The 27,397-nt window shown below is 47.1% G+C and overlaps 2 protein-coding genes across 2 annotated transcripts in view; both read right to left on the bottom strand.

Moving 5' to 3' along the window:
• Positions 1-203: 203 nt before the first annotated feature.
• LOC146020787 (growth/differentiation factor 8-like) lies at positions 204-21,645 on the bottom strand. Its single transcript, XM_083154261.1, has 4 exons — positions 21,571-21,645; positions 14,108-14,840; positions 7,365-7,729; positions 204-3,829 (listed from the first exon to the last, which is right to left on the bottom strand). Exons 2-4 carry the CDS (start codon positions 14,469-14,471, stop codon positions 3,449-3,451), a joined length of 1,110 nt encoding a protein of 369 aa, XP_083010387.1. The 5' UTR covers positions 14,472-14,840; positions 21,571-21,645; the 3' UTR covers positions 204-3,448.
• A 225-nt stretch (positions 21,646-21,870) lies between these two features.
• MSTN (myostatin) overlaps positions 21,871-27,397 on the bottom strand; it is an 11,096-nt gene continuing 5,569 nt past the window's right edge. Inside the window, exons 2-3 of the mRNA XM_083152124.1 lie at positions 25,409-25,776; positions 21,871-22,490 (exon numbers count right to left, since the gene is read on the bottom strand). Coding sequence (XP_083008250.1) covers positions 22,110-22,490; positions 25,409-25,776 — 749 coding nt within the window. The 3' untranslated portion in view covers positions 21,871-22,109. The remainder of the gene's footprint in view (positions 22,491-25,408; positions 25,777-27,397) is intronic.

The raw sequence follows: 27,397 nt of genomic DNA, 5'->3' as shown, positions 1-27,397 counted from the left end.
AGGTAAGGTACAGCAGGTATACTATAGGTAAGGTACAGTGGGTATAATGTAGGTTAGGTACAGTGGGTATACTGTAGGTAACATACAGTGGGTATACTGTAGGTAAGGTACAGCGGGTATACTGTAGGTAAGGTACAGCCGGTATACTGTAGGTTACGCCCCGGGGCTGGTTTATTACATGTGTACAATCAGTAACAGCAGTGAATAAAAAAACAGAACATTTATTTACAGAATTCTGCAACATACAGACAATAACTTCAGTTCCGTTCTCTCTGTATCTGACCCCAGGAATTATACTATACTGTAGGTAATGTACAGCCGGTATACTGTAGGTAAAGTACAGCCGGCATACTGTAGGTAATGTACAGTTCCGTTCTCTCTGTATCTGACCCCAGGAATTATACAATAGACAGATGTAATAACACAACATTCTGTGAGTAACCTCTGAGCGGTATCTGGTCGAGGTATATGGTCTTACGTCGACACATATAAGGTTGACATGCATTGAGTCAACCACTGAAAGCCAACATGGCTTAAGTCGACACATGAATTAGGTCGACATGACTATGGTTTACATGGTTGAAGGGTCGACGCATGCATTAGGTCAACAATAGCTAGGTCGCCAGTCAAAAAGTCAACATGGGTTTTTCACCTTTATTTTTGAGCCGACATGTGCCGACAGGCGGTATTTCATGCCCTACCATCCACTACGGTGTGGAGGGAGAATATAATGGTGAGTGCAGTGAGCTGTGCGAGGGGACGCAGTACGTGTCGACATTAGGGAAAAAAACAACAACAAACCATGTGGACCTTTTGGCTGTCGACCTAGCCATTGTCGACCTAATGCTTGTGTCAACCTTGCAGCCATGTCAACCTTAGCCACGTTGGCATTCATGTGTCAACCACCTAAGCCGGTCAATAGGTCGAACACTATTGGTCAACAGGCAGACGGTTGATACATGAAAAAGGTTGATATGCATTAAGGTTGACATGGTTAAAGGTTGACATGAGTTTTTCATGACATGTTTTAACCAACCATCCCCGGGGGCATAGAGGAAGAACAAATTAGTTCCATAACCACGGTGAGTGCGTCTATTCAGGACCACCGCTGTCCCACGTTCTTCGCATCTGGCAGGATTTCTGCTGCGGTGCTGCCCAGAGCCTCCTATAATTCACACTGCAGCTGTGCAACAGCCCGTCGGCATAACGTCATGATGTCATCAGTCTGGGGGCGTGGCCATCGCAGGGTGCAGCACTGGATTATGTATAGGTTTATTTAGCATCACAGAAAGATGAAGTTCCTAATCATAAACTAACATTTGCAAATAAATATAAGACATAAATATACTCAGGGGCGACTCAGGGGCGAATACTGATTTTAAAATCTGCAAAATGCACTTGATGTCCAGTCGAGCATCGTAAATGTAATTAACGTACAGCAAATAAAAACAAAGTATATATTGTAACACAATTGTGCAATTATTACTATATACTATGTGGCATAATGTGAACTAGGGGCACTGTGGCATAATTTAAACTGGGTGCACTGTGTGGTTTATGTGAACTGGGATCACTATGTGGCATAATGAGAAGTAGGGGCACTGTGGCTTGATGTGACTAGGGACACTGTGGCATAATGTGAACTGAGGCACTGTATGGCTTAATATGAACTGTGGCCACTATGTGGCATAATATGAACTAGGGACACTGTTGAATAATGTATACTGGGGGCACTGTAGCATAATATGGACGAGGGATATGGTGGTATAATGTAACCGGGGGGGCACTGTGTGGCATAATGTGAAGAACTGAGGCACTGTGTGCTAATGTGAACTATTGCCACTATGTGGCATATTATGAACTAGGGACACTGAGGCATAATGTATACTGGGGCACTTTGGCATAATATACACTGTGTCTTTGTGCAGTATTCAATGACAGTTCTAGGGATGTGCAGCGAATCCTGTTTAGGATTCACTGCACATTCACAGGGTTCCGGAGGGCTGGAGCATTCGCTGCCAGCCCTCCCTCTCACCCTATTCAACGCTGCAGGGGCTCACTGCCCCTGACGGCGATCACCGCAGGGAGCCGGGGGACGGTGGCAGGCAGGGAGATGGAAGCCTCCCTGCCTGTGCCGGAATGTGCACAAGCATTCACTCTCTGCGAATTCCAGTGAAAACCCCATTGAAATACACCAGCGACAAACGGAGAACTGGCCGGCATTCACTGCTCACTTTCGGCGAACAGTGAACATTGGATAGGCTGAATCAGATTTTCAGTGAAAAGATTCACCGCAAGGAGTGAAAACAGCCGGATTCCCCCCCAAAAAACCCCGGTAAATCGGGAGCATTGAATACTGCCCTTAATGTGAAGTATGGACACTGTGGTATAACATGAACTAGGGACACTGGGGGAAATATATTAAGTTGGGATTTCTATTTCACATGGGATGTTGCTATGGGAAACCAACCAGAATCTACTTATTTATTTAGCACCTTCTAGAACAGGGCTGGGCAACACCGGCCCTCCAGATGTTAAAGAACTACACATCCCAGGATGCTTTGCATTAGTTTTGCTATGTGGCCATGCTGAAACTGATGCAAGGCATGCTGGGATGTGTAGTTCATCAACATCTGGAGGGCCGGTGTTGCCCATAGCAACATCCCATGTGAAATAGAATCTTAGTAAATTTCGCCCACTGTGGCTTAGTCACTCTGAACTGTGTGCCCTAATGTGATTGAGGCCACTATGTGGCATAATGTGATCTAGGGCACTACTATGGGCAATAAAATAAATAACCACTATAGAGCACCATTGGGGACTCCTTGGCTACAGTGGCTTATATATAAATTTGTATTTAAAATGAAAACAGTAATGTATATGTAAACCATTGAACACGATGACAATAATTCAGAGCACACATTGTACCTGGCACTACAAAAGCGGGATGGACAAAACGAGACAGGTTCCACTAGAAGGCACTCCTGCAGGCGGCACCACAATACACACAGTACCGCAATATACACTACAGTAAAATAACGCTGCTACTCGGCTACACCGGTATCATACGGCGGCACCATACACACTGGTGGCACTAAACCGTGCACTTCCTACCTATGTGCCACATGGAACCTATTTTACATATTCAAGTTTGTGAGAGCACGATTCAAATCCCGCATAATATTACTATGACATTTATCTAGCATGTAATTACACCTCTGCGCAGGACATGTTTTCTCTTCTTACTGTTCATCATAGACAGAAACGTCAAAATAATGAGACCCGCGGAAGTGGAATCGCGGTATCACCACTTGCGTTTCAGTTGCGTCTTGTTACTTTATCACACAGGCTCAGATACTACAACAGGGAGAGTCTGGAAGCCGAGTGCTGTAAAAGGTAGAGTTCCATAGGTGTCTGCACTTTAGGACGAGAGGACGTTAAGGAACGCTCAGATACACCCGCAGCGATCCACCACCATACCTGGGATTTTCCCTTGAATCACTTCTGCATCGTCATTAAAATAAAGCATGTTAATTGCTGACATTTTAGCTGGGGAGCAGCAGGGTCCGACGGGACCTTTACTGCTGGCCTGATTAACGACATGGGCGTGAGGGAATTTCTGCAGGAACTCCAGTCCGCATTCTCCAGAACAGTAGTTGGCTTTGTATTTCTTTGGTGCGATCACCCAGTCCCATCCAAAAGCCTCGAAATCGACTGTCAATGGGTAGCGGCAGCACATCGATTCGGTAGAATGCTCATCGCAGTCAATTCCGGATTCTCTACGGAAGCGTCTTGGAGTGTCTACCACTTTGACCTCCAAAAAGGGGCTCTGGTAGAGGAAGAGGTACAAAGATTCAGCATGTGCATGACACAAAATGTCACAGAAATGGGCATTGCATTATGAAATAGTACTGTTTGACTTCATGGACATATCATGCAGGAGGCTCACGTTCCAGTAATAAATCTCCTGCTGCACTGTATTGTAATTCTAATCTCCCGGATTCTTCAGATTCTGCCAGGGGTGCCACTAAGGATTTTCTTTGCAAGGACAATGATTTGCTGTAATCACTGTGATTTGCTGCAGCTGCTCAGGAGTCCCAGCTGATGACTCTCATTATCCCCCCTTGTGGGAACCCCCAGAGAAGACAGAAGCACATAACACACGGTTTTCCCTTTTTTTTTTTAAAGTGGCAATCAATTACATGTCAAAATCAATCTAGTTTTGCTGTGTAAATGATTGCCGCTTAAAAATAAAAAATGAGGAAACTCTCCCCAAATCTCTCACTTTCTGATTCTCACACCCTATTACATTGGACCCTGGGCTGGTGTGCACTCATCCATAGCGTGCTGCTGCTGCTACTAGTGAGTGATTTAGGGTAATTTTTGTTAGTAGTCTTTCTTTAGTTAAACACGTCTGTTTTATTAGAGTATCCGGTGTCCAAAATGATGCGGCTAATGCTATAAGGGTATGGAAAACAGCACGTCCAATTATATTTATTAGATGTGCAGTTTTCCATTCCATTATAGCATTAGTGAAATTAGTTCGGACTCTAGATGCTCTAATTAGTGAGTTTAACTAAAGAAATATTAATGACAAAAAGTGCCTACAAGATGCAGACAGTCCGGTGTACACAATAAAATAACATATAATACACAAAAAATATATATTCTTAGGGATGAATTCACACAAAGTCAAATTGAATTTGGAATTTATGGCATAGGCATCACATTAATCATGTACTGTGTAATATGCTTTATGAGAAGAAAAAATATTACAGGGAATATACAGAAATCTCATATTGCAGGCAGCAATGGTAGTATCAGTATTGTTACTAATGTTTTCAGTTTAGTTTCGGTAATCTGTATTTGTGTCGCAGGGGCTGAAAGTAAAACAGTTATTGGGTGCAGGGAATTAGTGACAGGGGAGAACTAATATTGGGCCTGGCTCAGTACCACTTGCTAAGCAGCGGTCGAATACTAATAAGGAATACTAATATAATGCTGGAGAGGAAAGACGAGTGTTCCGGTGCTTTCCAAACTCTAGTATAGCGACGCTACTGCCTTGTCCACCAACTCATGCAAATGCCCCTAGGGACCACAGGGTGCCACGGCATTCACTTTGGGAACAGCAGCAGCAGTAGTCAATAAGATACGTAAGTGACGGAATTCTAAACCACCCAAAATCTCTATGGCAAACCCACAGTATGGACCTCCTTGTCTCTATACCACCTTCATGGGGGATGATTTGATGATCAGGAGGCAAAAAGGAGTCTGTGTTTTGCCAGGGTTCACAAAACGAAACAGACCAAGGGGTTTATTCTGGTTCACATGCTCGCATGCGAATTCGCATGCTCCTGTGACCATCGAATGATGGGGGTGTTTCCCTGCAGGCTGCAAATGGATGTTTGTTAAACATTCATTCGCAGCCGTGTGAGGGAGGGGATGGGGTGGGAGGACCTGAGGGCGGCGTCTGGGGGACTCACAAGGCTGCGATTTCCCAACCTTGCGAGTCAACCAGAATAAGGGCCCAAGTGTGTCACAGTCAAGAAGGAACCAATGATATCATCTAACTAGTCACTAGAAGGTTTCAAAGCTACAGTATCAGAATCGCAAATGTATCTGTAAAAACATCCATAGAACCTTTTATTACCTAAACATTTGTGGAAATATGAGATCACTATGAACTTTTCCTCATCCAATTGTGATGGATGATGGACAATCCCATGTCTGACCTCATCATCATTATATCTTTGTCTCCAGTCCTGTTAGGACTATTGTCTTCTGACATCCAACCAAGCTAAGACAACCGGTGTTTTAAGATATGAGATCCAATTTTGAGGGATTATTCTATTTATTATTTTATAATAACCAATTCACCAATTTTGTACACAAACAGATTTTTTTAAAATATTTTTATTAGTTCCTACTCAAAATCTACACCGATTTCCGACTTCTTATGATGCTAACTAGGGATCGTGAATTATGTGTTTTTAAAAAAAAAATAAACTACCAATGTGTTTCCTCTCCTACTGAGTCTTCTTCAGGGCTACGTCTCTTTATTCATACTTCAATGTAACCAGAACAATATGAAAGAATTGGTCCACTGTAGGGATATCGTCACTCTGAAATTATTGTGCCAACCAAACATTTGAATTAGGCCGGGATCTATCAAAAGAAAACTGCCATAAAAACCCAGTTCTCATTCAAACATATAAACTTGGGACCGACGTGTTTTCTGGGCAGAGCGTAATGTCAGATTTTACTGGTGTTACCCTATAGAAGCCTATGGGCTTCTTACCGCATCCCCCACTGACCGCCTCCAACCTGCACCGCCCGCACCAGCCCCCCTCATCTGCTGTCAAGCTTCGTGCTGTGCTGTCCGGACACAGTGACTTCCCCCTCCCTGGTAAAAGGACTTCCCCTTCCAGTGGGTACGGGGGGGGGGGGGGGGGGGGCGGCAGCGGCGGGCTGCAACCGTGGGAATGCCCAATGTTTCATGAGTATTCCAATGAAAACGATGGACATTTCCATGGAAATTAGGCAGTGACGCGGGTGCTGGGGAGGGGGGGGGGGGGGGGGGGATTTTTCCTTTATACATGTCTGTGTGGATTTCCCTGGTGAAGTTTTAAAAATACCCCTTTCCACAGTACCCCCACAAAAAAAACACTTATTGTACCCAACATCCTACTCTTGCAGTAATAGCACTTTGGGGGCCTAGAGCAAAATGTCTCGTGCAGGGATGGGGATGTAGCAGTCCAAAATTCAAATAGAGGAGCCACACCAACTGCCACGCCAACCGCTTCCAAACATCGCTGGCCGGTACTCTGTGTTGCAGCTCCCATAGTTGACTCTTGCAGCACCACCTCTGCAACTGCTGGTCCCCTGGTTTTTATTAAGAGACACCCCTGACCCCTGCTCTTCTAGATGCTGCTTCCATTCACCCTGCACTTCCTACTCAGAGAGGAAAGGAGCTCTCAAACTCCCCTCTTACAAAACCTTAGAGGGGGTATATTCAATTAACCGCAGTTCTTAACGTATGCTTGTTGCAGCCCATGGTATGCCTGCAGGCTGTACTTACATTAAAATCTCTCCTTCAGGGCACGCCACGTGGTCAACTGAACATACCCCAAACCTAATGTAAATGTGAGGGCACGGACTCCTTCCTAAGGCCACTGTATCAATCTAATAATCCCGATAAGAATTAAAGTTTCTGCAGCTTCTTTAAAGTCTTCCGAAAGGTTAGTGCAGAACATTTATTGTGTTTTTAGGTCAATTACCCCTCATTTTGTCTGGATCTCATTAGGAAGGAAGAGGTCATGCTGGCCTGGAACCCTACCGCAGTAGTGCCAATATACAAGACTCACCAGTCCATTATCGTTGTTGGTGACCACTAGATTTTCTTCATTTCCATCAAATGCTTTAATTTCAATGCCGAGATTGGATTCAGGTTGCCTCAGCCAATTTTGCAGCACGGTTTTCACATCGATGCTCTGCCAAGTTCCAGAGCTTGGCTTCATATCAAGTTTTAATGCTCGGATTACAGTGTATCTTGGACCATCATTCACGGGCTTAATGAGTCTCAAGATTTGTACAACAACCGTTGTAGGCTTTTGGACGGGCTTTAAATATACCCAGAGCTGCGCCTTCGATATTTTACTCAGCTGGACTTTAGAGCTCAATTTGAAAAGGCAACATTTCGGCTTCGCGGCCGCCGCAGTCATAAAATCAGCTGTAAAGTAAGTAACACAAACATCGTAAGTTACAGAGCAAGATCCATTAGCTCACCATAACATCCTTATAATGAAAGCCTAACGCTGCTCCTCACCTCTACGGAATTCAAGTGTTTGGTAGCTTCCCTAATAATTAACGGTGCATCTTTGTATAAAGGCCCTGGCATAGATCAGTTCTTATAGTGGTCCTAAAGAGGTGGTGGAACTTGTTTCCGGAGCCCAGGCCAGTGCCAGGTATTTTATCACCCTCCTAAATTTGTGCCCTACTTCCCATCCCTAAAGGGACAGTGGTCTCATAAGGAAGGGGCGTGGTCACACAATAGTACCCCCAATTTAATATTCACATTACACCACATGAAGTGAGTGTCCCTGATTAATTTTACACCGCATAATAGTGCATCTTACTCTCGTTATGACACACAGTAATGCCCCTTACCAAATACGTTTCTGATAATGAATGAGATTTATGCTACAATATGTTTATGTTTAGTAAAAGACATTTAAAAATGTACATTTGCTTTGTGGATACAGAAATGCAAGGTGATATTAGCCCCATAAAGAACCTATAATATAATGTTCAGCAGAGGGGGGTTCATATATAAAGTGTAAACATGTAACACGGTGGTCAGATATGTATAGTAGATGTATGTACATATTCTTCTCACACTTTCATCTCATGCCCTATAGTAGTGCCCTAGTTCATCTCATGCTCTATAGTAGTGCCTTAGTTAATCTCATGCCCCATAGTAGTGCCCTAGTTCACCTCATACTCTATAGCAGTGCCCTAGTTCATCTCATGCCCCATAGTAGTGCCCTACTTCATCTCATGCCCCATAGTAGTGCCCTACTTCATCTCATGCCCCATAGTAGTGCCCTACTTCATCTCATGCCCCATAGTAGTGCCCTAGTTCATCTCATTTACCATAGTAATGCCCTAGTTCATTTCATGCCCATAGTAGTGCCCTAGTTCATCTAATGCTCCATAATAGTGCCCTAGTTCATCTTATGCCCCATATTAGTGTCATAGTTCATCTCATGCCCTATAGTAGTGCCCTAATTCATCTAATACCCCATAGCAGTTCCCTTTTTCATCTCATGCCCAATAGTAGTGCCGGGTACACCTCATGCCCCATGTTAGCGCCCTATTTCACTTTATGCCCCTATATTAATGCCATAGTTTGTCTCGTGCCCCATAGTAGTGCCCTAGTTCATGCCCCATAGTAGTGCCCTAGTTCATCTAATGCCCCATAGTAGTGCCCTACTTCATCTTATGTCCCATAGCAATGCCCTAGTTCATCTCATGCCCTAAAGTAGTGCCCTAGTTCATGTTATGCCCCATAGTAGTGCCCTAGTTCATCTTATGCCCCTTAGTAGTGCCTTAGTTTCTCATGCCCTATAGTAGTGCCATAGTTTATCTCATGCTCCATAGTAGTGCCCTACTTCATCTTGTTATGCCCCATAGTAGTGCCATAGTTCATCTCATGCCCCATAGTAGTGCCCTAGTTCATCTCATGCCCCATAGTAGTATCCTAGTTCATCTCATGCCCCATAGTAGTGCCCTAGTTCATCTCATGCCCCATAGTAGTGTCCTAGTTCATCTCATGCCCCATAGTAGTGCCCTAGTTCATCTCATGCCCCAAAGTAGTGTCCTAGTTCATCTCATGCCCTATAGTAGTGCCCTAGTTCATCTCGTCCCCATAGTTGTAACCTAGATAATCTCATCCCCATAGTTGTGCCCTAGTTTATCTCATGCTCCATAATAGTGCCCTAGTTAATCTTATGCCCCATAGTAGTGCCTTAGTTCTTGTTATGCCCCATAGTAGTGCCATAGTTCATCTCATCCCCATAGTTGTAACCTAGTTAATCTCATCCCCATAGTTGTGCCCTAGTTTATCTCATGCTCCATAATAGTGCCCTAGTTAATCTTATGCCCCATAGTAGTGCCTTAGTTCTTGTTATGCCCCATAGTTGTGCCCTAGTTTATCTCATGCTCCATAATAGTGCCCTAGTTAATCTTATGCCCCATAGTAGTGCCTTAGTTCTTGTTATGCCCCATAGTAGTGCCATAGTTCATCTCATGCCCTATAGTAGTGCCTTAGTTCATCTCATGCCCCATAGTAGGGCCATAGTTCATCTCATGCCCCATAGTAGTGCCCTAGTTCATCTCATGCCCCACAGTAGTGCCCTAGTTCATCTTATGCCCCATACTAGTGCCTTAGTTAATCTCATGCCCTATAGTAGTGCCCTAGTTCATCTCATGCCCCATAGTAGTGCCCTAGTTAATCTCATGCCCCATAGTAGTGCCCTAGTTCATCTCATGTCCCATAGTAGTGCCCTAGTTCATCTCATGCCCCATAGTAGTGCCCTAGTTCATCTCATGCCCTATAGTAGTGCCCTAGTTCATTTCATCCCCAGTTCATTTCATACTTCATCTTGGAATTCCCCATACTATTGCCTTAGTTCATATCATGCCCTATAGTAGTGCCCTAGTTCATATAATGCCCTATAGTAGTGCCCTAGTTCATATAATGCCCTATAGTAGTTCCCTAGTTCATCTCATGCCCTATATTAGTGCCCTAGTTCATTTCATCCCCATAGTAGTGCCATAATTCATATCATGCCAAAGAGTAGTGCCCTAGTTCATCTCATGCCCTATAGTAGGGCCCTAATTCATCTCATCCCCATAGTAGTGCCCTAGTACATCTCATGCCCCATAGTAGTGCCCTAGTTCATATCATACCCTATAGCAGTGCCCTAGTACATCTCATCCCCATAGTAGGGCCCTAGTACATCTCATCCCCATAGTAGGGCCCTAGTACATCTCATGCCCCATAGTAGTGCCCTAGTTCATATCATACCCTATAGCAGTGCCCTAGTTCATCTCATCCCCATAGTAGTACCCTAGTACATCTCATGCCCCATAGTAGTGCCCATCTGTCCTTGCTTCAGATGACCCACAGCATTGTTTAAGGAAACAGCTGGTAAAGTAATATCACAGTAATTGAATTCTGTCACCTGACATAGTTGTATTATTTATATCTGCATAAATCAGACAGAATGTAACTAAGTTGTCTATACACACACGTATGATCACACACACATGTATGATCACACACACGTATGATCACACACATGCAACAGTGCACCCGCCTTTCCATTACAACTCCCAATAAAATGCACCTGGCCTGCCTATACTTGGTAGTGAAATGGAGAAGGGCTGAGGCTCTGGATGGCGTCCAGCATAGGCCTCTACACATCGAGTTACCTGTTTCTAAGAATCTGAGATAGCTCTGTATGGAAGGTAACGAGGTCTGAGCACACAGCGCTGCCCTACGGCTGCCACAGCTGCTGCCCGTCACGTCCATAAAACCAGAAAATGACTTATGGCCACAAAGTTATGTAAAGTCAGAATGGCTGAGGCGTATTCCTGTAGATGCTTTGAATGGGAAAGCATTATCACTTGGGCTTGTATTATATATAAGCAGCTGACGTTCCCTGCCAAGATAACACATACATTCCAGTTCTAAGACTTCCAATGTTACTCAACAAGATATGATTTATTAAAACTGTTCCCCTTTTAGCTTTCCTTAAAGCGACACTAGCATTGGTAGCAATCAGAGATCGGGAATGCTCCAATCGCTAACAGAACTTAGCCTGGGAGAGAGAGGTAAAGAGTAGAAAGATAAAGCGCCACCCAGTTAGCTCCTAACTGTCATGCTGTGGTTTAAAAATGACAGTTGTAGCCGATTGGCTGGTGCTGTATCTCGGTCCACTTCATCTCTAAAAAAGGGCCAGGGGCACCAAGACTTTAAAAGTGAAACATGGGGAGAGATAAAGTACTAGCCAATCAGCTCCTAACTGCCATGTTACAGATTGTGCTTAAAAAATGACAGGTAGGAGTTTATTGTCTGGTACTGTATCTCAGTCCACTTTATCTCTCTCCACTATATCACTTTTGGAAGTTTTGTACACCTGGCCCTTGGAGAGTGATAAAGTACCAGCCAATTATCTCATAACTGTCATGCTACAGGCTGTGTTTGAAGGGAAATTGACAACTAGAAGCTGATTGGTTGGTGCTTTATCCACTTTATCACTTTTTGAAGCTTAGTACATCTGGCTCTAAGACTTAGGGCCTGATTCTGGTTCATTTGCAAAACCATGCTGCACTGCAGGTGGGGTAGATGTAACATGTGCAGAGAGAGTTAGATTTGGGTGGGGTTTTACTTCAAACTGATATCTAATATATTACAGTATACGAATAAAGCAGCCAGTATTTACCCTGCACAGAAACAAAATAACTCACCCCAAATCTAACTCTCTCTCTCTCTGCACGTTACATCTGCCCCACCTGCAATGCAGCATGGTTTTGTCCATTCCAGAAGGATTTGGCTTTGCGCGTTAACCAGAATAAGGGCCACAGTTCAATATGAAACATCGATGTGCAACAACAGAACTCCACAATGAGCTAGAGGTAGGAACGCATTTAATTACACGTTGGCAATTCTATGTTTCAGCGCAGCGTATTCCAGTTCTGTCAGCCATAGAACAGCAACATTTAAACCAGTTCCTGTTAGCAGACAAGATAGATGGTTGAGGTCCAGTTTAACCCTTTGAGTGCCAAGTGAATTTGTCAAAATTGCCCAGCAACAATTTGTATTCATCATAATGACTAGAAATGTCACCTTATGTAGGAAATATAATCTTTTATTAACAAAACATTTTTTTTTATTTGAATTTATATAACAAATGTGAGCGACGCTTGGATTTTTAGTGGATGTTTCGAACATTGCTCACAGAGATGTTGGCACTCAAAGGATTAAAGGTGCCCATACACGTACCGATTACCCGGTACCTTTTGTGCTAAAATAGCATTGTTGTGCATGGTTTGTGCATGCGATGCTATTTTAGCACAAAAAGTACCGGGTAATCGGTACGTGTATGGGCACCATTAGAGCCACGAGAAAGCAGGCAGATCTGCAATATCTTGCGCTAATCATGCACACAAGGCGGACGTATGACAGATCAGGGTCGCACGCTAGAGTTCTGCGCAGGTTCATGCGAATCTCTGCCGCCAAGGACAGGGCTGGTGCACGTGCATGCAGGTAAAGATAATCGGGGCGTTAAATAGGGACGTTCATTATATTATATTAAATCAATATATTCCCATACTGTGGAGGCAGCTGTAGTTCATAACTGGTATCATATGATTTTATTGGGATAAAAGGCAAATCTTAACGCTGACATTGCTGGGGTCCTCTGGGGCTGAATCAAGCAATTATATATTATGGGTGAAATTTAATAGGATGAGAGATTCAAAAAGTGAGAGATTTGGTAAGAAATCTGCAGTTTTTTAAAAGCGGCAATCATTTACACTGCAAAACCAGTTTGATTTTGCAGTGTAAATGATTGCCGCTTTAAAAAACTGGAGATTTCTTACCAAATCTCTCACTTTCTGAATCTCACATCCTATTAAATTTCACCCTATGTCTTTGATTCCCACAGTTGGGTGAGTGCGATGCCCTTACCAATGACAGAGTGTGGCTGGCGTTACACGTACATGTGGATAATTATACATCAGATTTCATTAATTTATCTCCTGGAGAATTAAACATACCGATGGCTGCAATTTTGGAATGGAGAAGGGTCAGCTCAGTAAGGCGTCCGCCATTGCAAAAGAGGCAAAGGAAATGCCACAAAATGTCTTTTACAGAATTTTGTCAGAAGGGTTTGAACACTAGAAAGTAAAAATCAATTCTAATTGAATGTCCGTGTTCTGTGCTTTTATCAAAGACACAGACCCGCCCTCTACGTTTCCCATCTCGCAGTTATTCCGGGAAAATGCATTACACAATTTCATGCTGACAATGAACGGGGCGGTGTGTGGAAGGCAGGGATCACACTTTAAGCATGTTTTGGCAAATTTTAGCCAAATTATCGGGCACCTTTATCCCGAAAGAGTCCCCAGTATTCCCGAAAGAGTCCCCAGTATTCCATAATAGATTCCAGGTAGATTCCAAACACTCTATTAACCGTTTGAGTGCCAATGTTGCTGTGAGAGATCCTCTAAATATCCGCAAAAAAACCCCACTTTTTTGGGGGTGCAGTATTGAAATAAACTTCAATTCATTGGCTGCATTTGTATTTATTTCCAGTAAAAGAACATTCGCCGTGAGCGGCGCCGGCATTTTTAGCGGATATTTTGAGGATCGTTTAAAGGTTTAATTACTTTATTTGTTTATATAAATATTCCCCCAAAAAATATTTTTATGAAGATCTTTTTTTTTTTTTTACATTATTACGCCATATACTATGACTTACTATTAAAATAAAATAAAAATAATGCCATCGTTACCCCATGTGGAAAATACTTTACTTACGTTCGGTCGGCATAACGATAACCGTTTCAGTGGTGGCATGGTAATCGTCCTCTTCGATGGACCCTTCCCCACTTGAGTCTCTTACCACGTCATACTGGTCTATTATGTCTTGCAATGGCGGAGCTTTGGGCAAGATATGTCTTAGACCCTCCTTGCTGATGTTGGGTGCCTGCTGCAGACGAAGTTTGCTGAGAATCTGGGCTTTGATGGCTTCCAGCCTGGACACTTTGCTGTTCTGTCTCCAGGTACAGGAGCTGCACAGAGCGTCCTTGTCAGCTGCCTGGTTGCTGCTGTCCGGTTGCACTGCAGGAAGCACTACTAGGAGGCACAGGTAAATATAACCACAAGCACCTGCCTTCAGCATTTTCTCATTTAGTCAAAGTGAAATATTTGGAGTTTCCTTCTCCTCACGTTGCGATACGGGAGTCAAAGGACTCCAAGCTAAAGTGAAGGGTAGAAGGGGAACCTGTCACACTAATAAATCATGTTTAGCCCATCTGTACTTTTATACTGCAACTTAGGTTACGCTTGCATCATCAAAATCAATGATTGGCTTCCACATAAACAATTCATTCAGCCTGCAGAGACTTCTGCAGAGCTCTTTAGGTAGTGCTGCTGCTGCTGGGTTGGAAGTTTGCTGGTGACACAAAAATGAGTTTCTTTTGTATATTAGTCATTTGTGTAGAGGAGACTTTAATGTATGAACTACAGAGGTAAGTATGAAGTTTGACTCCTAGAAAAAGGAAAGAAAAAAAAAAAACTGTTTTATTGGTGGGACCAGGGTAGACATAGGCGCCCGGAAGCCCCTCCTCTTGGCAAGTGGCTCAAATTGTGACAACAATAGCAATGGTATAGAAGATGATTGGTTGAGCTGCCGCCACATTATGCAGTGTAAGGGTGCTCAAACCCCGACCATGGGGGCAATTGGTTCACTCTGAGTGAACCAGAATTGGCCCCTTATTACGGTATGTATTTATATGAAATAAGTGCTTGATACAGCTAAAAAGCCCCTGCGATGTACACCTGACGGCTGCACATATGATTTATCTTATCTGTAGCATGTTTGACCTCTGACTTTGACCTGATGTGCACAGGACCGCATATTGGATTGATTTAGATGTCAAACACGTGCGGTTCGGTCCGATTTCTCAGCATGATCCATGAGAATCGAGTGAAAACAGGTCAAATCGCACTAGTGTATGGGGGCCTTTGGTTTTTCTTGTTTAACAACTACTTTCTTTCAACAATAACAGTAATTTGATTTATTTGTGATTACGTAGCTGGTAGTCACATTTGAGACACATAACTCATTCATATCTCCTCACTAAGGCTGCCTCCACCTACTTCTTCTCATTAATGGAGACGTTTGTTTGGGGCTCTCCAGATGCCCTTGAACTTGACTTTGCTGGTGTGGCTGCTGAGGGGTGAAAGTGGTCAGCAGGTGGTCTCAGTGCACAATCAGTGGTCCGTATAGGCCTGCAGCAGTTCACGCTCAGTTAAGACTCAACAAAAGTGTAATGTTTAAGCAAATGTGTATTGGGTGGGTCCAGTGCATTTTAGCCTATTATTGGATTTTCCAAGGATAAAGGTTGAGGATTTCCTCAAATACCTTTGTAGACTGGAGGCTACCTCATCCTATTGGCCTATAGAGGGGGGGGGGGGGGGGGGGTGTTGATGAGGATTGTCTGTTCCTGATTTGTTGACTTTGTTTTGACTCATGGCAGTGTTCCACTGTATGATTGCTATATATAATGTTGAAGAGTTGAGTACACAGGAGAGCAGCGTAAGGTGGTAAATGAATAAGAAGTAGGGTTAGCCCGTGACTATGCAGACTGGATGCAGGCACTATGTTTTTGTATGTACGAATACTGCCACGACATGACATGTGGTTTGCACCCCGCTCCAAACATTTTAATTTGCATTTTCTTAATAACCAGATAACATTTCCCATACTTAAAATGAGAAATGTAATCTGGGCAAATTTACAAAAAATGTATTTCCAAAAACCCACAAAAAAACCTCAAGAGCCCTGTGATATGCAGCTCACAGATGGGATATTTTTCATGACCCTATGTGGCTGCAGAGAGCCATCGCATGGACAGAGCTTTATTGCAAGTTCTGTCCATGTCCGGGGGGGGGGGGAGGGACGATGACACACAGCGGTGACACAGATGGGGTAGAAAAAGAGGTAGAACGACCATTGGTTAAGCAGGTGCCCCTGGGGACTAAGAGCCCACTGCTGCCACCTACTTCTGTGTTGCATATTGTGGACTTGGTTGGAGTAGAGGAGGAGGCCTAATTTTTACTTTTTGCACTTGGGCTCACCACCCACAAGTTCCGCCACTGGGTAGAAGTGAGCATTAACGGAAGGTTAGGATGAGAGTTGGCTGAAGTGGGTCTCAAGTATCCATGTAACATTTTGTGGAGAGGTGGAGAGTCTGATAGGGAGATGCAGAGAATTCCAGAGGTAGGGAGCAGCACGTGAAAATTCTTGGAGGTAGGAATCGGAGGACATAATCAGTAGGCAGGAGAGGCAGTGAAGAGGGCAGGAAGGAGTGTAAATGGAGATAAGGTCAGAGAAGTAAGTGGGAGAGGAATAGGTGAGGACTTTGTGAGTGTGAGGATCTTGCATTTGGATTCAGAAAGGGGAAGGGTTAGGGCTTGTAAGAGTGGAGAGATGGACATAGTACAGCTGGAGAGGAAGAGGAGCCTGGTAGCAGCATTCAGAATAGAATGGAGTGGAGAGAGGTGTTTGTCAGGGAGGCCAGATAGGAGGAGCTTACAATAGTCCATCCTGGAGATGACTGGTGAGTGGATAAGTAGATTTGTAGCATCCAGAGTAAGAAAGGGTCTGATCCAGGAGATATTTTTGGGATGGAAACTGAGCGGTGATGAATGTGTGGTTTAAAGGAGAGGGAGGAGGCCAGGATAACTCCAAGTCAGCGTACTTGGGGGCTAGAGGTGATAGTCGTCAGATCAATAGATAGTTAATCTGTGGGAGATGAGATTGTGCGGGAGGGTGGGAAGATGCTCAGCTCGGTTTTATTAGACTAAGCTTCAGAAAATACTAGGACATCCAAGAAAAGATAGCAGAGAGACAGTTGGAGACACGAGTGAGAAGAGCGAGGGAGAGGTCAAGGGATTAGCGGTAGATTTGAATATCATTATCATAAACATGATATTGGAAGTCGAATAAGTGAATGAGCTCACCTAGAGGATGGAGAGAGAGAAAAGGAGAGGTCCAAAAAGAAAACTTTGGGGGACACCTACAGTTAGTGTAAGTGGGGAGAGATGGAATCATGGAAGGAGACAAAGAAGGAGCGGTCAGAGAGGTAGGAGGATAGCCAGGAGAGGGCAGTATCACACAGACCAAGGGAGTGATGTCATCTGCCCTCACCAGCAGGCATAAACACTCCCAGCATTTCTTAGAGCGTGCCCACCGTTTCTGTGAGCATGCCCATGAAACGGCCAAGATCCACCCCCCACTCCATGTCAATCACGCTGCGTTCGGCTTTAAAATAGTTGACGAAACTGATCACAGCCGGCTGCTCAGCGGTCCGTGATCACGTTTGCAGATATTTGGTGCACTTGTTGTGCCGGGTTGGGATGTATTGTATAGGGAAGTTGCTTGTTCAGGGAATGAGAGAGATAATAGGAGAGAGAAGCAAGTCAAGCAGAAGGGATAAGGAAGCTGTGTTGATGGCCTCAATGTCACAATTAGGGATTATGGTCCTGGGAGGTGGAGATGGAGAAGCAGAGAGGGAAACGACAGCAGCTGAAGGTCAGAGGGAGGAGGAGGATTTGGAGCAGTGAGAAATAGCAAAATAGTGAGTGAAGACAAGATCAATTGAGTGCCCACTTACATGGGAGGGTGAGGAGGACCACCACTGGGAGAGACCAACTGAGGATGTGAGGGTAAGGAGTGTAGAGTCGGAGGATTCTGTAGGGGTAACAATTGGGAGGGAATGTCTGATGTACCTACAGTAGTCTGTTTTTGGAGCCAAATACTAGTGGGAATGGGATACATACAGATAACCGGTGGTTAGGATACCATATATACCATATATATATATATATACCTTCTCACAGCCCAACCCAAACCAGCCCCTCCTGCAGCCTAGCCCTAACCTCCCCTCCTGCAGCCTGACCCTAACCTCCCCTCCTGCAGCCTAACCCTAACCTCCCCTCCTGCAGCCTAACCCTAACCTCCCCTCCTGCAGCCTAACCCTAACCTCCTCTCCTGCAGCCTAACCATAACCTCCTCTCCTGCAGCCTAACCCAACCCTCCTGCAGCCTAACCCTAACCTCCCCTCCTGCAGCCTAACCCTAACCTCCCCTTCCACAGCCTAACCCACCCCTCCTGCAGCCTAACCCTAACCTCCCCTCCTGCAGCCTAACCCTAACCTCCCCTCCCGCAGCCTAACCCTTACCTCCCCTCCTGCAGCCTAACCCTAACCTCCCCTTCTGCAGCCTAACCCTAACCTCCCCTCCCGCAGCCTAACCCTTACCTCCCCTCCTGCAGCCTAACCCTAACCTCCCCTCCTGCAGCTTAACCCTAACCCCCTCCTGCAGCCTAACCCTAACCTCCCCTCCTGCAGCCTAACCTCCTCTCCTGCAGCCTAACCCTAAGCTCCCCTCCTGCAGCCTAACCCTCCCCTCCCCGCAGCCTAACCTCCCCTCCTGCAGCCTAACCCTAACCCCCTCCTGCAGCATAACCCCAGCCCTCCCCTCTTGCAGCCTAACCCCCCTCCCCACAGCGCAACCCTAACCAGCCTCTCCTGCAGCATAACCCTCCCCCTGCAGCTTGACCCTAGCCCTCCCCTCCTGCAGCCCAACCCTAACCTCCCCTCTTACAGCCTAACTCTCCCTCCTGCAGCCTAACGCTAAACCCTCCCCCATCCTGCAGCCTAACCTCCCCTCCTGCAGCCAAACCCTCCTGACCCTCCCCTTCTGCAGTCTAACCCTCCCCACCTGTAGCCCAACCCTAACCCTTCCCTCCTGCAGCCTGACCCTAACCTCCCCACTTGTAGCCTAACCCTATCTTCCCCTGCAGCCTAAACCTAACCTCCCCTCCCTGCAGCCTAACCTCCCCTCCCCGCAGCCTAACCTCCCCTCCCCACAGCCTAACCCTAACCTCCCCTCCGCAGCCTAACCCTAACCTCCCCTCCACAGCCTAACCCTAACCTCCCCTCCGCAGCCTGACCCTAACCTCCCATCCTGCAGCATGACCCTAACCTCCCATCCTGCAGCATGACCCTAACCTCCCATCCTGCAGCATGACCCTAACCTCCCATCCCGCAGCCTAACCTTAACCTCCCCTCCTGCAGCCTAAACCTAACCTCCCCTCCTGCAGCCTAACCCTCCCCTCCTGCAGCCTAACCCTCCCCTCCTGCAGCCTAACCCTAACCTCCCCTCCTGCAGCCTAACCCTAACCCTCCCCTCCTGCAGTCTAACCCTAACCTCCCCTCCCGCAGCCTAACCCTAACCTCCCCTCCTGCAGCCTAACCCTAACCTCCCCTCCTGCAGTCTAACCCTAACCTCCCCTCATGCAGCCTAACCCTAACCTCCCCCTCCCGCAGCCCAACCCTAGCCTCCCCTCCTGTAGCCTTACCCTAACCTCCCCTCCCGCAGCCTGACCCTAACCTCCCCTCCCTGCAGCCTAACCCTAACCTCCCCACCTGTAGTTCAACCCTAGCCCTCACCTCCTGCAGCCTAACCCTAACCTCCCCCTCTCGCAGCCCAACCCTAGCCTCCCCTCCTGTAGCCTAACCCTAACCTCCCCTCCCGCAGCCTGACCCTAACCTCCCCTCCCGCAGCCTGACCCTAACCTCCCCACCTGTAGTTCAACCCTAGCCCTCACCTCCTGCAGCCTAACCCTAACCTCCCCTCCTGCAGCCTAACCCTAACCTCCCCCTCCTGCAGCCTAACCCTAACCTCCCCTCCTGCAGCCTAACCCTAACCTCCCCCTCCTGCAGCCTAACCCTAACCTCCCCACCTGTAGTCCAACCCTAGCCCTCACCTCCTGCAGCCTGACCCTAACCTCCCCTCCTGCAGCCTAACCCTAACCTCCCCTCCTGCAGCCTAACCCTAACCTCCCCTCCTGCAGCCTAACCCTAACCTCCCCTCCTGCAGCCTAACCCTAACCTCCCCTCCCGCAGCCTAACCCTAACCTTCCCACTTGTAGCCTAACCCTAACCTCCTGCAGCCTAAACCTAACCTCCCTTCCCTGCAGCCTAACCCTAACATCTCCCCCCTGCAGCCTAACCCTAACATCTCCTCCCTGCAGCCTAACCCTAACCTCCCCTCCCACAGCCAAACCCTCTCCCTGCAGCCTGATCCTACCCTCCCCTCCCGCAGCCTAACACTAACCTCTTCTCGCAGCCTGACCCTAACCTCCCCACTTGTAGCCTAACCCTATCTTCCCCTGCAGCCTAACCCTAACCTCCTGCAGCGTGACCCTAACCTCCCCACCTGTAGCCATACCCTAGCCCTCACCTCCTGCAGCCTAATCCCCTCTCCTGCAGCCTAATGTAGGGTACACACCACGACGACCCGCTCACGATGCACATTGTGAGCGGGTCGCCAGTGTTTCTTCAGACCCGCTCACGATGATGCGGGGGGGCACGACCCGCTCACGATGTGCACCGTGAGCGGGTCCGATCCAATGGCGACCTGCACCCGGCAGTATGGTCGTTATTCAGATCCTACCTGCAGCAGGTAGGATCTGAATAACGACCGACTGACCCGCGGGACCGCGCATCGGATCGGTATCGGTCCACACCAGGACAGAAAAGGGCCCAATCACCACACAATCTACATCCAATTGGTCGGAATTGGATCTAGATTGAGGGGATCGGGCCCTAGTCATCCTGGTGTGTACCAGGCATAACCCTTCCTGCCAGCAGCCTAACCCTTCCCTCCTGCAATCTAACCCTCCCCTACTGCAGCCCAACCCTCCCCTCCTGCAGCCTAACCCTAACCTCCCCTCCTGCAGCCTAATCCCCCTCATGTAGCCTAACCCTCCCCTCCTGCAGCCTGACCCTCCCCTCCTTCAGACTTAAGGTGCCCATACACTAGTAAGATTTATCTTCAGATCTGGCTGGTTGGAACAAAAACATGGTTATGGATGATTGACAGTTTGTAAGTCTTCCAACATTTCCAAGCAAATAGTCAACTGTCATTTGGGTTCCAACCAGACAGATCTGCAGATAAATCTGCGTGTGTATGGCCACCTTAACCCTCCCCTCCTGCAGCCTAACCCTCCCCTCCTGCAGCCTGACCCTAGCCATCCCCATTAGTGACTAACTATAATCCCTGAACCCCTCCACCTGAACCAAACCCCCCCTTCGAAGTACATAGCCTTCTCCACAGCCTAAACTTTACCCGCCCCCTGCAGCCTAATCTTAAGTCCCTCCCTAGTGTCTAACCCCCAGGCGTAATGCTAAGCTGTCGCAGTTACTCACCGTTCAGCATCCCGGCAGTTGGAATCGGGCACCAGCAGTGTAATTACTGTCGGGATGCCAGCACCCGTCTGCTGGCAGCAGTTGGGATACCGGCATCTGTATATTGAACACCAGCATTCTGGCCACCGGGATCATTTAGACACAACCAGTATAGCGGTGGCCTTGTAATGTAATAATGTAGTGTACAGGCATACGGTATGTCAGAATTTTTTTTTTACTTTATTTTAATTACAAAAGTAAGCAAACAAAGAAAAATATGATTTGTAAAATCAGTTACAATGTGCTTTAATTGCTCGTTACTGTCTATTCTAGTTATATAGAGCCGATTTAATGATCCTCCGAGTTTTTAAAAGTATAGCTGGAAATACGCGGACACTGTCCCAAAGTCGTTCACAATATCGGGGTACACCATCAGCATTGCACGGGGTCCCCAGCTCAATGTACAGATTGTCACAGTTTCTGAAATTATAAAAGGGAGGGAGATAAAAAAAAAAAAAAAAGAAGCCTCCACAATTTAGGACATTGGCGCAGGCGACAGCTCAGGAGCAGCCGCAGCGGTCCACCACCATGGCCGGGATTTTGCCGTAGATAATTTGTTCATTTTCATTGAAATATAACATGTTGATTGGGGACATTTTCGTCGGGGTACAGCAAGGCCCGGCGGAGCCTCGTGGGTTGGCTTGCTGGACGAGGTGGGTGTGCGGGTACTTTTGGAGGAATACGATTCCGCATTCCCCAGAGCAGTAATTGGCTTTATATCTTTTTGGCGCAATAATCCAGTCCCATCCAAATGCTTCAAAGTCCACCGTTAGGGGGTACCGACAGCAGCGGGATTCTGTGGAATGCTCATCACAGTCCAGGCCGAAATCTCTGCGCGATCTCTTTGGCGTGTCCATCACCTTCACCTCTATAAATGGGTTCTGATGGTAGAAATTGCATCGTTAGGATATAGCGAGGAAGTGATATTATATTCTGTACAGTGTAAAGACCTATAATATCTTATATAATAAAAGGGTCTAATGCTGCTCCTCACCTCTATAGGGGGAATTCAAGCGCAGGTGGGCACTCGGTGGAGCCGACCGGAGCATATCAAGTGTTCGACAGCCTGCAGTCGCCAACGCTGATATTACTGTCATGTTGATGTGCTGATAACTATGTAGTACCTTATAATTGCTTATTGTTTATAACATGATTGATTTTTGTTGATATCAACAATTATTGATTGGTTGCCACTATGTGTTACTGACCATCTACTATATATATATATATATATATATATATATATATATATATATATATATATATATATATAAGAACGGGGGTGCGGCACTCCTTGAGGCTGATGAACCCAGCAGGGAGAAAGGGTTAAGTTCCCTTTGGCGGTGCCCTCCAACTATAAGACCTCCGGGGGGGTCCAGTGAACACAGGGTGTAGGGGGGGCGGCGGCACTCGCTCGGAAAAGAAATACACAGAGGCGTAGATATGCCAACGTTTCGTGGCTGTGTTGCCACTTTATCAAGGTGCCTACAGATGAGGCACCTTGATAAAGTGGCAACACAGCCACGAAACGTTGGCATATCTACGCCTCTGTGTATTTCTTTTTCGAGCGAGTGCCGCCGCCCCCCCTACACCATATATATATATATATATATATATATATATATATATATATATATATATATATATATATATATATAATTACCCTTTTACACCACACAAATAACCCAGGTCTGATCCGGGTCTCTGTGCTATGTGAAAGGGCCATTTAAAGAAAGCCTGTGTACAGCAACCCAGCAATCCAACTCGGTTTTACACGGGGTCAGACCCCATTGATTCTATAGGGAGAAGGCAGTGTCAGCCCCCCCTTCCCCCATGATGCGCCACTGCTCTGCCCCCTTTCTGACAGCAGGGCCCGGCTTATTGCTGGGTCGCTGCGGGGGCCAGTCCTGGGATGGACCTGGGTCCAAATCCTGGGTACATTTGCGATGTAAAAGGGTATTACTACTGATCACCTCTTAGGTGAAGTACCGCCAGTGACCACCAGAGGCCACTCAACAGATCAAATTACTCCTTAACAGAAAGTGAAAGCAAAAGGATCTGTTTCAAACCTGGAGAGAGGAAGCTGTGAAGAGAGACTGGAGGTAGGTAGGAGGGGAGCTGGGACTAAGCCGAGATTTTAACTAGTATAATATAAATGTGATCACCTTCAACACCATCTGCTGTCATGAGTATTTGTGTATAATAGGCTGCCAAGGGTCAGTCCTGACTTACAGTAGTTAAAATATTACAAAAAAATTGGATTTTAAGGACTTGGAATATTTTTTACCGAAAGCTGCAAAAAAAAAAAAAAAAAACCCTTTAATACATGTCAGTAACACTGAAAAAATCTGAAATGGGAATGGAAACACCCTTTTCACATTATTTTCATAAAAATAATGTTAACAAATGCACCCCTTAGCAGTGCTCCTCACGGTGTCTGACTGCAGGAACAGCATAACAGTAACATCGGCTGCGCTGCACTGCCAAACGAGGCAACGCTTAAATGGCTCTGTCGAGCACCATCTAGTGGTCATCGGTGCTCAACACACTGGAATTCCCGCCATAAAGGTGAGGAGGAGCAGGCTTTTATTATATAGGATTCCCTGTATAAATGCCCCCCCCCCCCCCCCCCCCATCATCATTATCAGTTCAAAGGCAGCCATATTTAGTCTTTGTGGGACTTTATGGCATTTCTGAATGAGTATATTATCAGCTGCCAATATTATATTATTATTATTATTATAATTCATTCATTATAAAGAGATTTTATTGACTCAAGTCAAACCCTGGCAAACATGTTCTGCTCTAATTAACTAAATGTGCACCTGGTTAATTACTCAAAACATATAAATAAATAATCCTGATTTCATTGGCAATTAGAGAGCAAGCTTACATAGATAGGGCAGGATTGTCCCCGTTAGTATGTTGTGTATACAGCTTGCATGCCGAGACATTGAGGGGTACATTCACTAATGCTTCTAAAAATGAAAAGAGGCGATAGCGATACCAATCAAATTATGGGGTAGTGAATCTCTGCCAATATCGTCAGTTCAATATTTAATTTTGGCCCGGACTTATCTGCTGCAGACCCGCCATCTCTGCTGGGACTCGCTTGCTAAAGACCCGCCATGCCTGCCGGTGCTCATCTACTAGAGACCCGCCTCCCTGCCGGGACTCTCCTGCTACAGACCCGCCATCCCTGCCAGGACTCGCCTGCTACAGACCCACCATCCTTGCCGGGACTCGCTTGCTACTGACCCACCATTTCTGCAAGGACTCGCCTGCTACAGACCCGCCATCCTTGCCAGGACTCGCCTGCTACAGACCCGCCATCCCTGCTGGGACTTGCCTGCTACAGACCCGCCATCCTTGCCAGGACTCGCCTGCTACAGACCCGCCATCCTTGCCGGGACTCGCTTACTACAGACCCGCCATCTCTGCTGGGACGCACCTGCTACAGACCCGCCATCCCTGCCGGGACTCGTCTGCTACAGACCCGCCATCCCTGCCGGGACTCGCCTGCTACAGACCCGCCATCCTTGCCAGGACTCGCCTGCTACAGACCCGCCATCCTTGCCGGGACTCGCTTACTACAGACCTGCCATCTCTGCTGGGACGCACCTGCTACAGACCCGCCATCCCTGCCGGGACTCGCCTGCTACAGACCCGCCATCCCTGCTGGGACTTATACACCTGCCGGGTGACCTGGAAAACGTGAACTGTGTGGGGTCCTGAGGACCGAGTTTGAGAACCCCATGATTATGAACGACATACATAATTGCCATATTACAGAACCTACCAGTCCATCCTCATTAGAGCCGCGGTTCCCTACTGGGATATCTCGGCCATTTTCGTCAGATGCTTTAATCTCGATGCCGATGTTGGTTTCGGGTTGTTTAAGCCAATTCTGCAGCGCGGTTTTCACGTCGATGCTTTTCCAGAGCCCGGGTCCAGGATTCATCTCCAGTTTTAGTGCTCGGATTCCAGTTGACCTGGTGCTGTCGCTTGGAGACCTGGGGAGTCGGAAGGCCTGGACGAAGACGGTGGTGCGTTTCTGGACGGGCTTCAGATAGATCCATAGCTGCGCCTTCGCTATTTTATTGTACTGTATTGCGGAGCTGAACTTGAAGAAGCAGCATTTCTGCTTATCTCCGGCGGGGAATTCAGCTGTGGAAACAAACCGGAAGAGCGTTTATTGTAAGACGTTATCCGTAGGACGCGGTATTGTCTGCCATTGATTCTACTGATTCCACAGATATCTGACTGCAGTTTATTACATTGATCCAATGTGCTAAAAAATGCAGAAGTGACCCTGTTTTATTCATTTTCACATGATTATACGCTATGTACTAAATGTACGTAACAGGGACATTGGCAGTGATAAGCAGTGTCCCCACAAGTAACATCCCCATCAAGTAACATCCCCAGCATATTGGGGAAATCTTTCCTCCTCTTGGGAAGCTGACACTGAGCATGTGCAGATTATTGGACTCGTCAGACAATTCAGGAGAGGGATCTTAAAATCCCCCTCTCCTGTGAGAATGTTGCCAATAGCATAAAGGGCCTGTTTCAGACCTGTTCGCTAGGCTATGTATACTGGTAGGCTTGTGAACAGGTCAGTGCAGCAGACCCACCCCACCCCCTGCTGCCCGCATCCCCTTGCAGGTGGTCGAAGGTGAGACAAATAATTTGATGGTCGGAGATCAGAAAATTATTTTTCTCCCGCTCGAAAATAAGTCAGTCTGAATCGATCAACAATAATTTTAGTATGAGAACCCATTGCAGGGATTAATATTTAAAGGCCTCAGGGTGGGATGTTCCCACAGTACGGACAGACGGCGGCTCCCACAGTCCGGACAGAAGGCGGCTCCCACAGTCCGGACAGAAGGCGGCTCCCACAGTCCGGACAGAAGGCGGCTCCCACAGTCCGGACAGAAGGCGGCTCCCACAGTCCGGACAGAAGGCGGCTCCCACAGTCCGGACAGAAGGCGGCTCCCACAGTCTGGACAGAAGGCAGCCAGGGCCGGCGTTACCACTAGGCAAATCTAGGCATTTGCCTAGGGCGCCGGCCACTGGAGGGCGGCATTTTGTGCCGCCCGGGTACCTGTCCTGCGGCGCTGTGTATTTAAATCTGGCGGCGGGGGTCCCTGCAGTCCATTAGAAATCACGAGCGCTATCCGCCGGGCTATGCGGAAGCGCTTCTAGTGTGAAAACTCTGGCAGCACGGCGCACGCTGATCTCAGCCAATCAGCGTGCTGCCAGTGTTTTCACACTAGAAGCGCTTCCGCATAGCCCGGCGGATAGCGCTCGTGATTTCTAATGGACTGCAGGGACCCCCGCTGCCTCCGCCGCCAGATTTAAATACACAGCGCCGCAGCAGGACAGGTACACCCCCCCCCCCCCCCGCACGGGGCGCCCCCACCCCGACTCGCCTGGGGCGCTCCGGTGCCTTGCGCCGGCCCTGAAGGCTGCTCCCACAGTCCGGACAGAAGGCGGCTCCACCAGTCCGGACAGAAGGCGGCTCCCACAGTCCGGACAGAAGGAGGCTCCCACAGTCCGGACAGAAGGAGGCTCCCACAGTCCGGACAGAAGGAGGCTCCCACAGTCTGGACAGAAGGAGGCTCCCACAGTTCGGACAGAAGGCGGCTCCACCAGTCCGGACAGAAGGAGGCTCCCACAGTCCGGACAGAAGGAGGCTCCCACAGTCCGGACAGAAGGAGGCTCCCACAGTCCGGACAGAAGGAGGCTCCCACAGTCTGGACAGAAGGAGGCTCCCACAGTTCGGACA

The sequence above is a fragment of the Crinia signifera genome, chromosome 7 (genome assembly GCF_055691185.1).
Source record: "Crinia signifera chromosome 7, ASM5569118v1, whole genome shotgun sequence".
Lineage (NCBI taxonomy): Eukaryota > Metazoa > Chordata > Amphibia > Anura > Myobatrachidae > Crinia > Crinia signifera.
This window is presented reverse-complemented; position numbering and strand designations above follow the sequence as displayed.

Coding starts and splice junctions, on each gene's coding strand:
- LOC146020787 (XM_083154261.1), bottom strand. CDS start 14,471: ATGCTGAAGGCAGGTGCTTGTGGTTATATTTACCTGTGCCTCCTAGTA. Junction 7,730..14,107: donor TATCGTTATGCCGACCGAAC/GTAAGTAAAGTA, acceptor CTTACTTTACAG/CTGATTTTATGACTGCGGCG. Junction 3,830..7,364: donor CCAACAACGATAATGGACTG/GTGAGTCTTGTA, acceptor TTCCTCTACCAG/AGCCCCTTTTTGGAGGTCAA.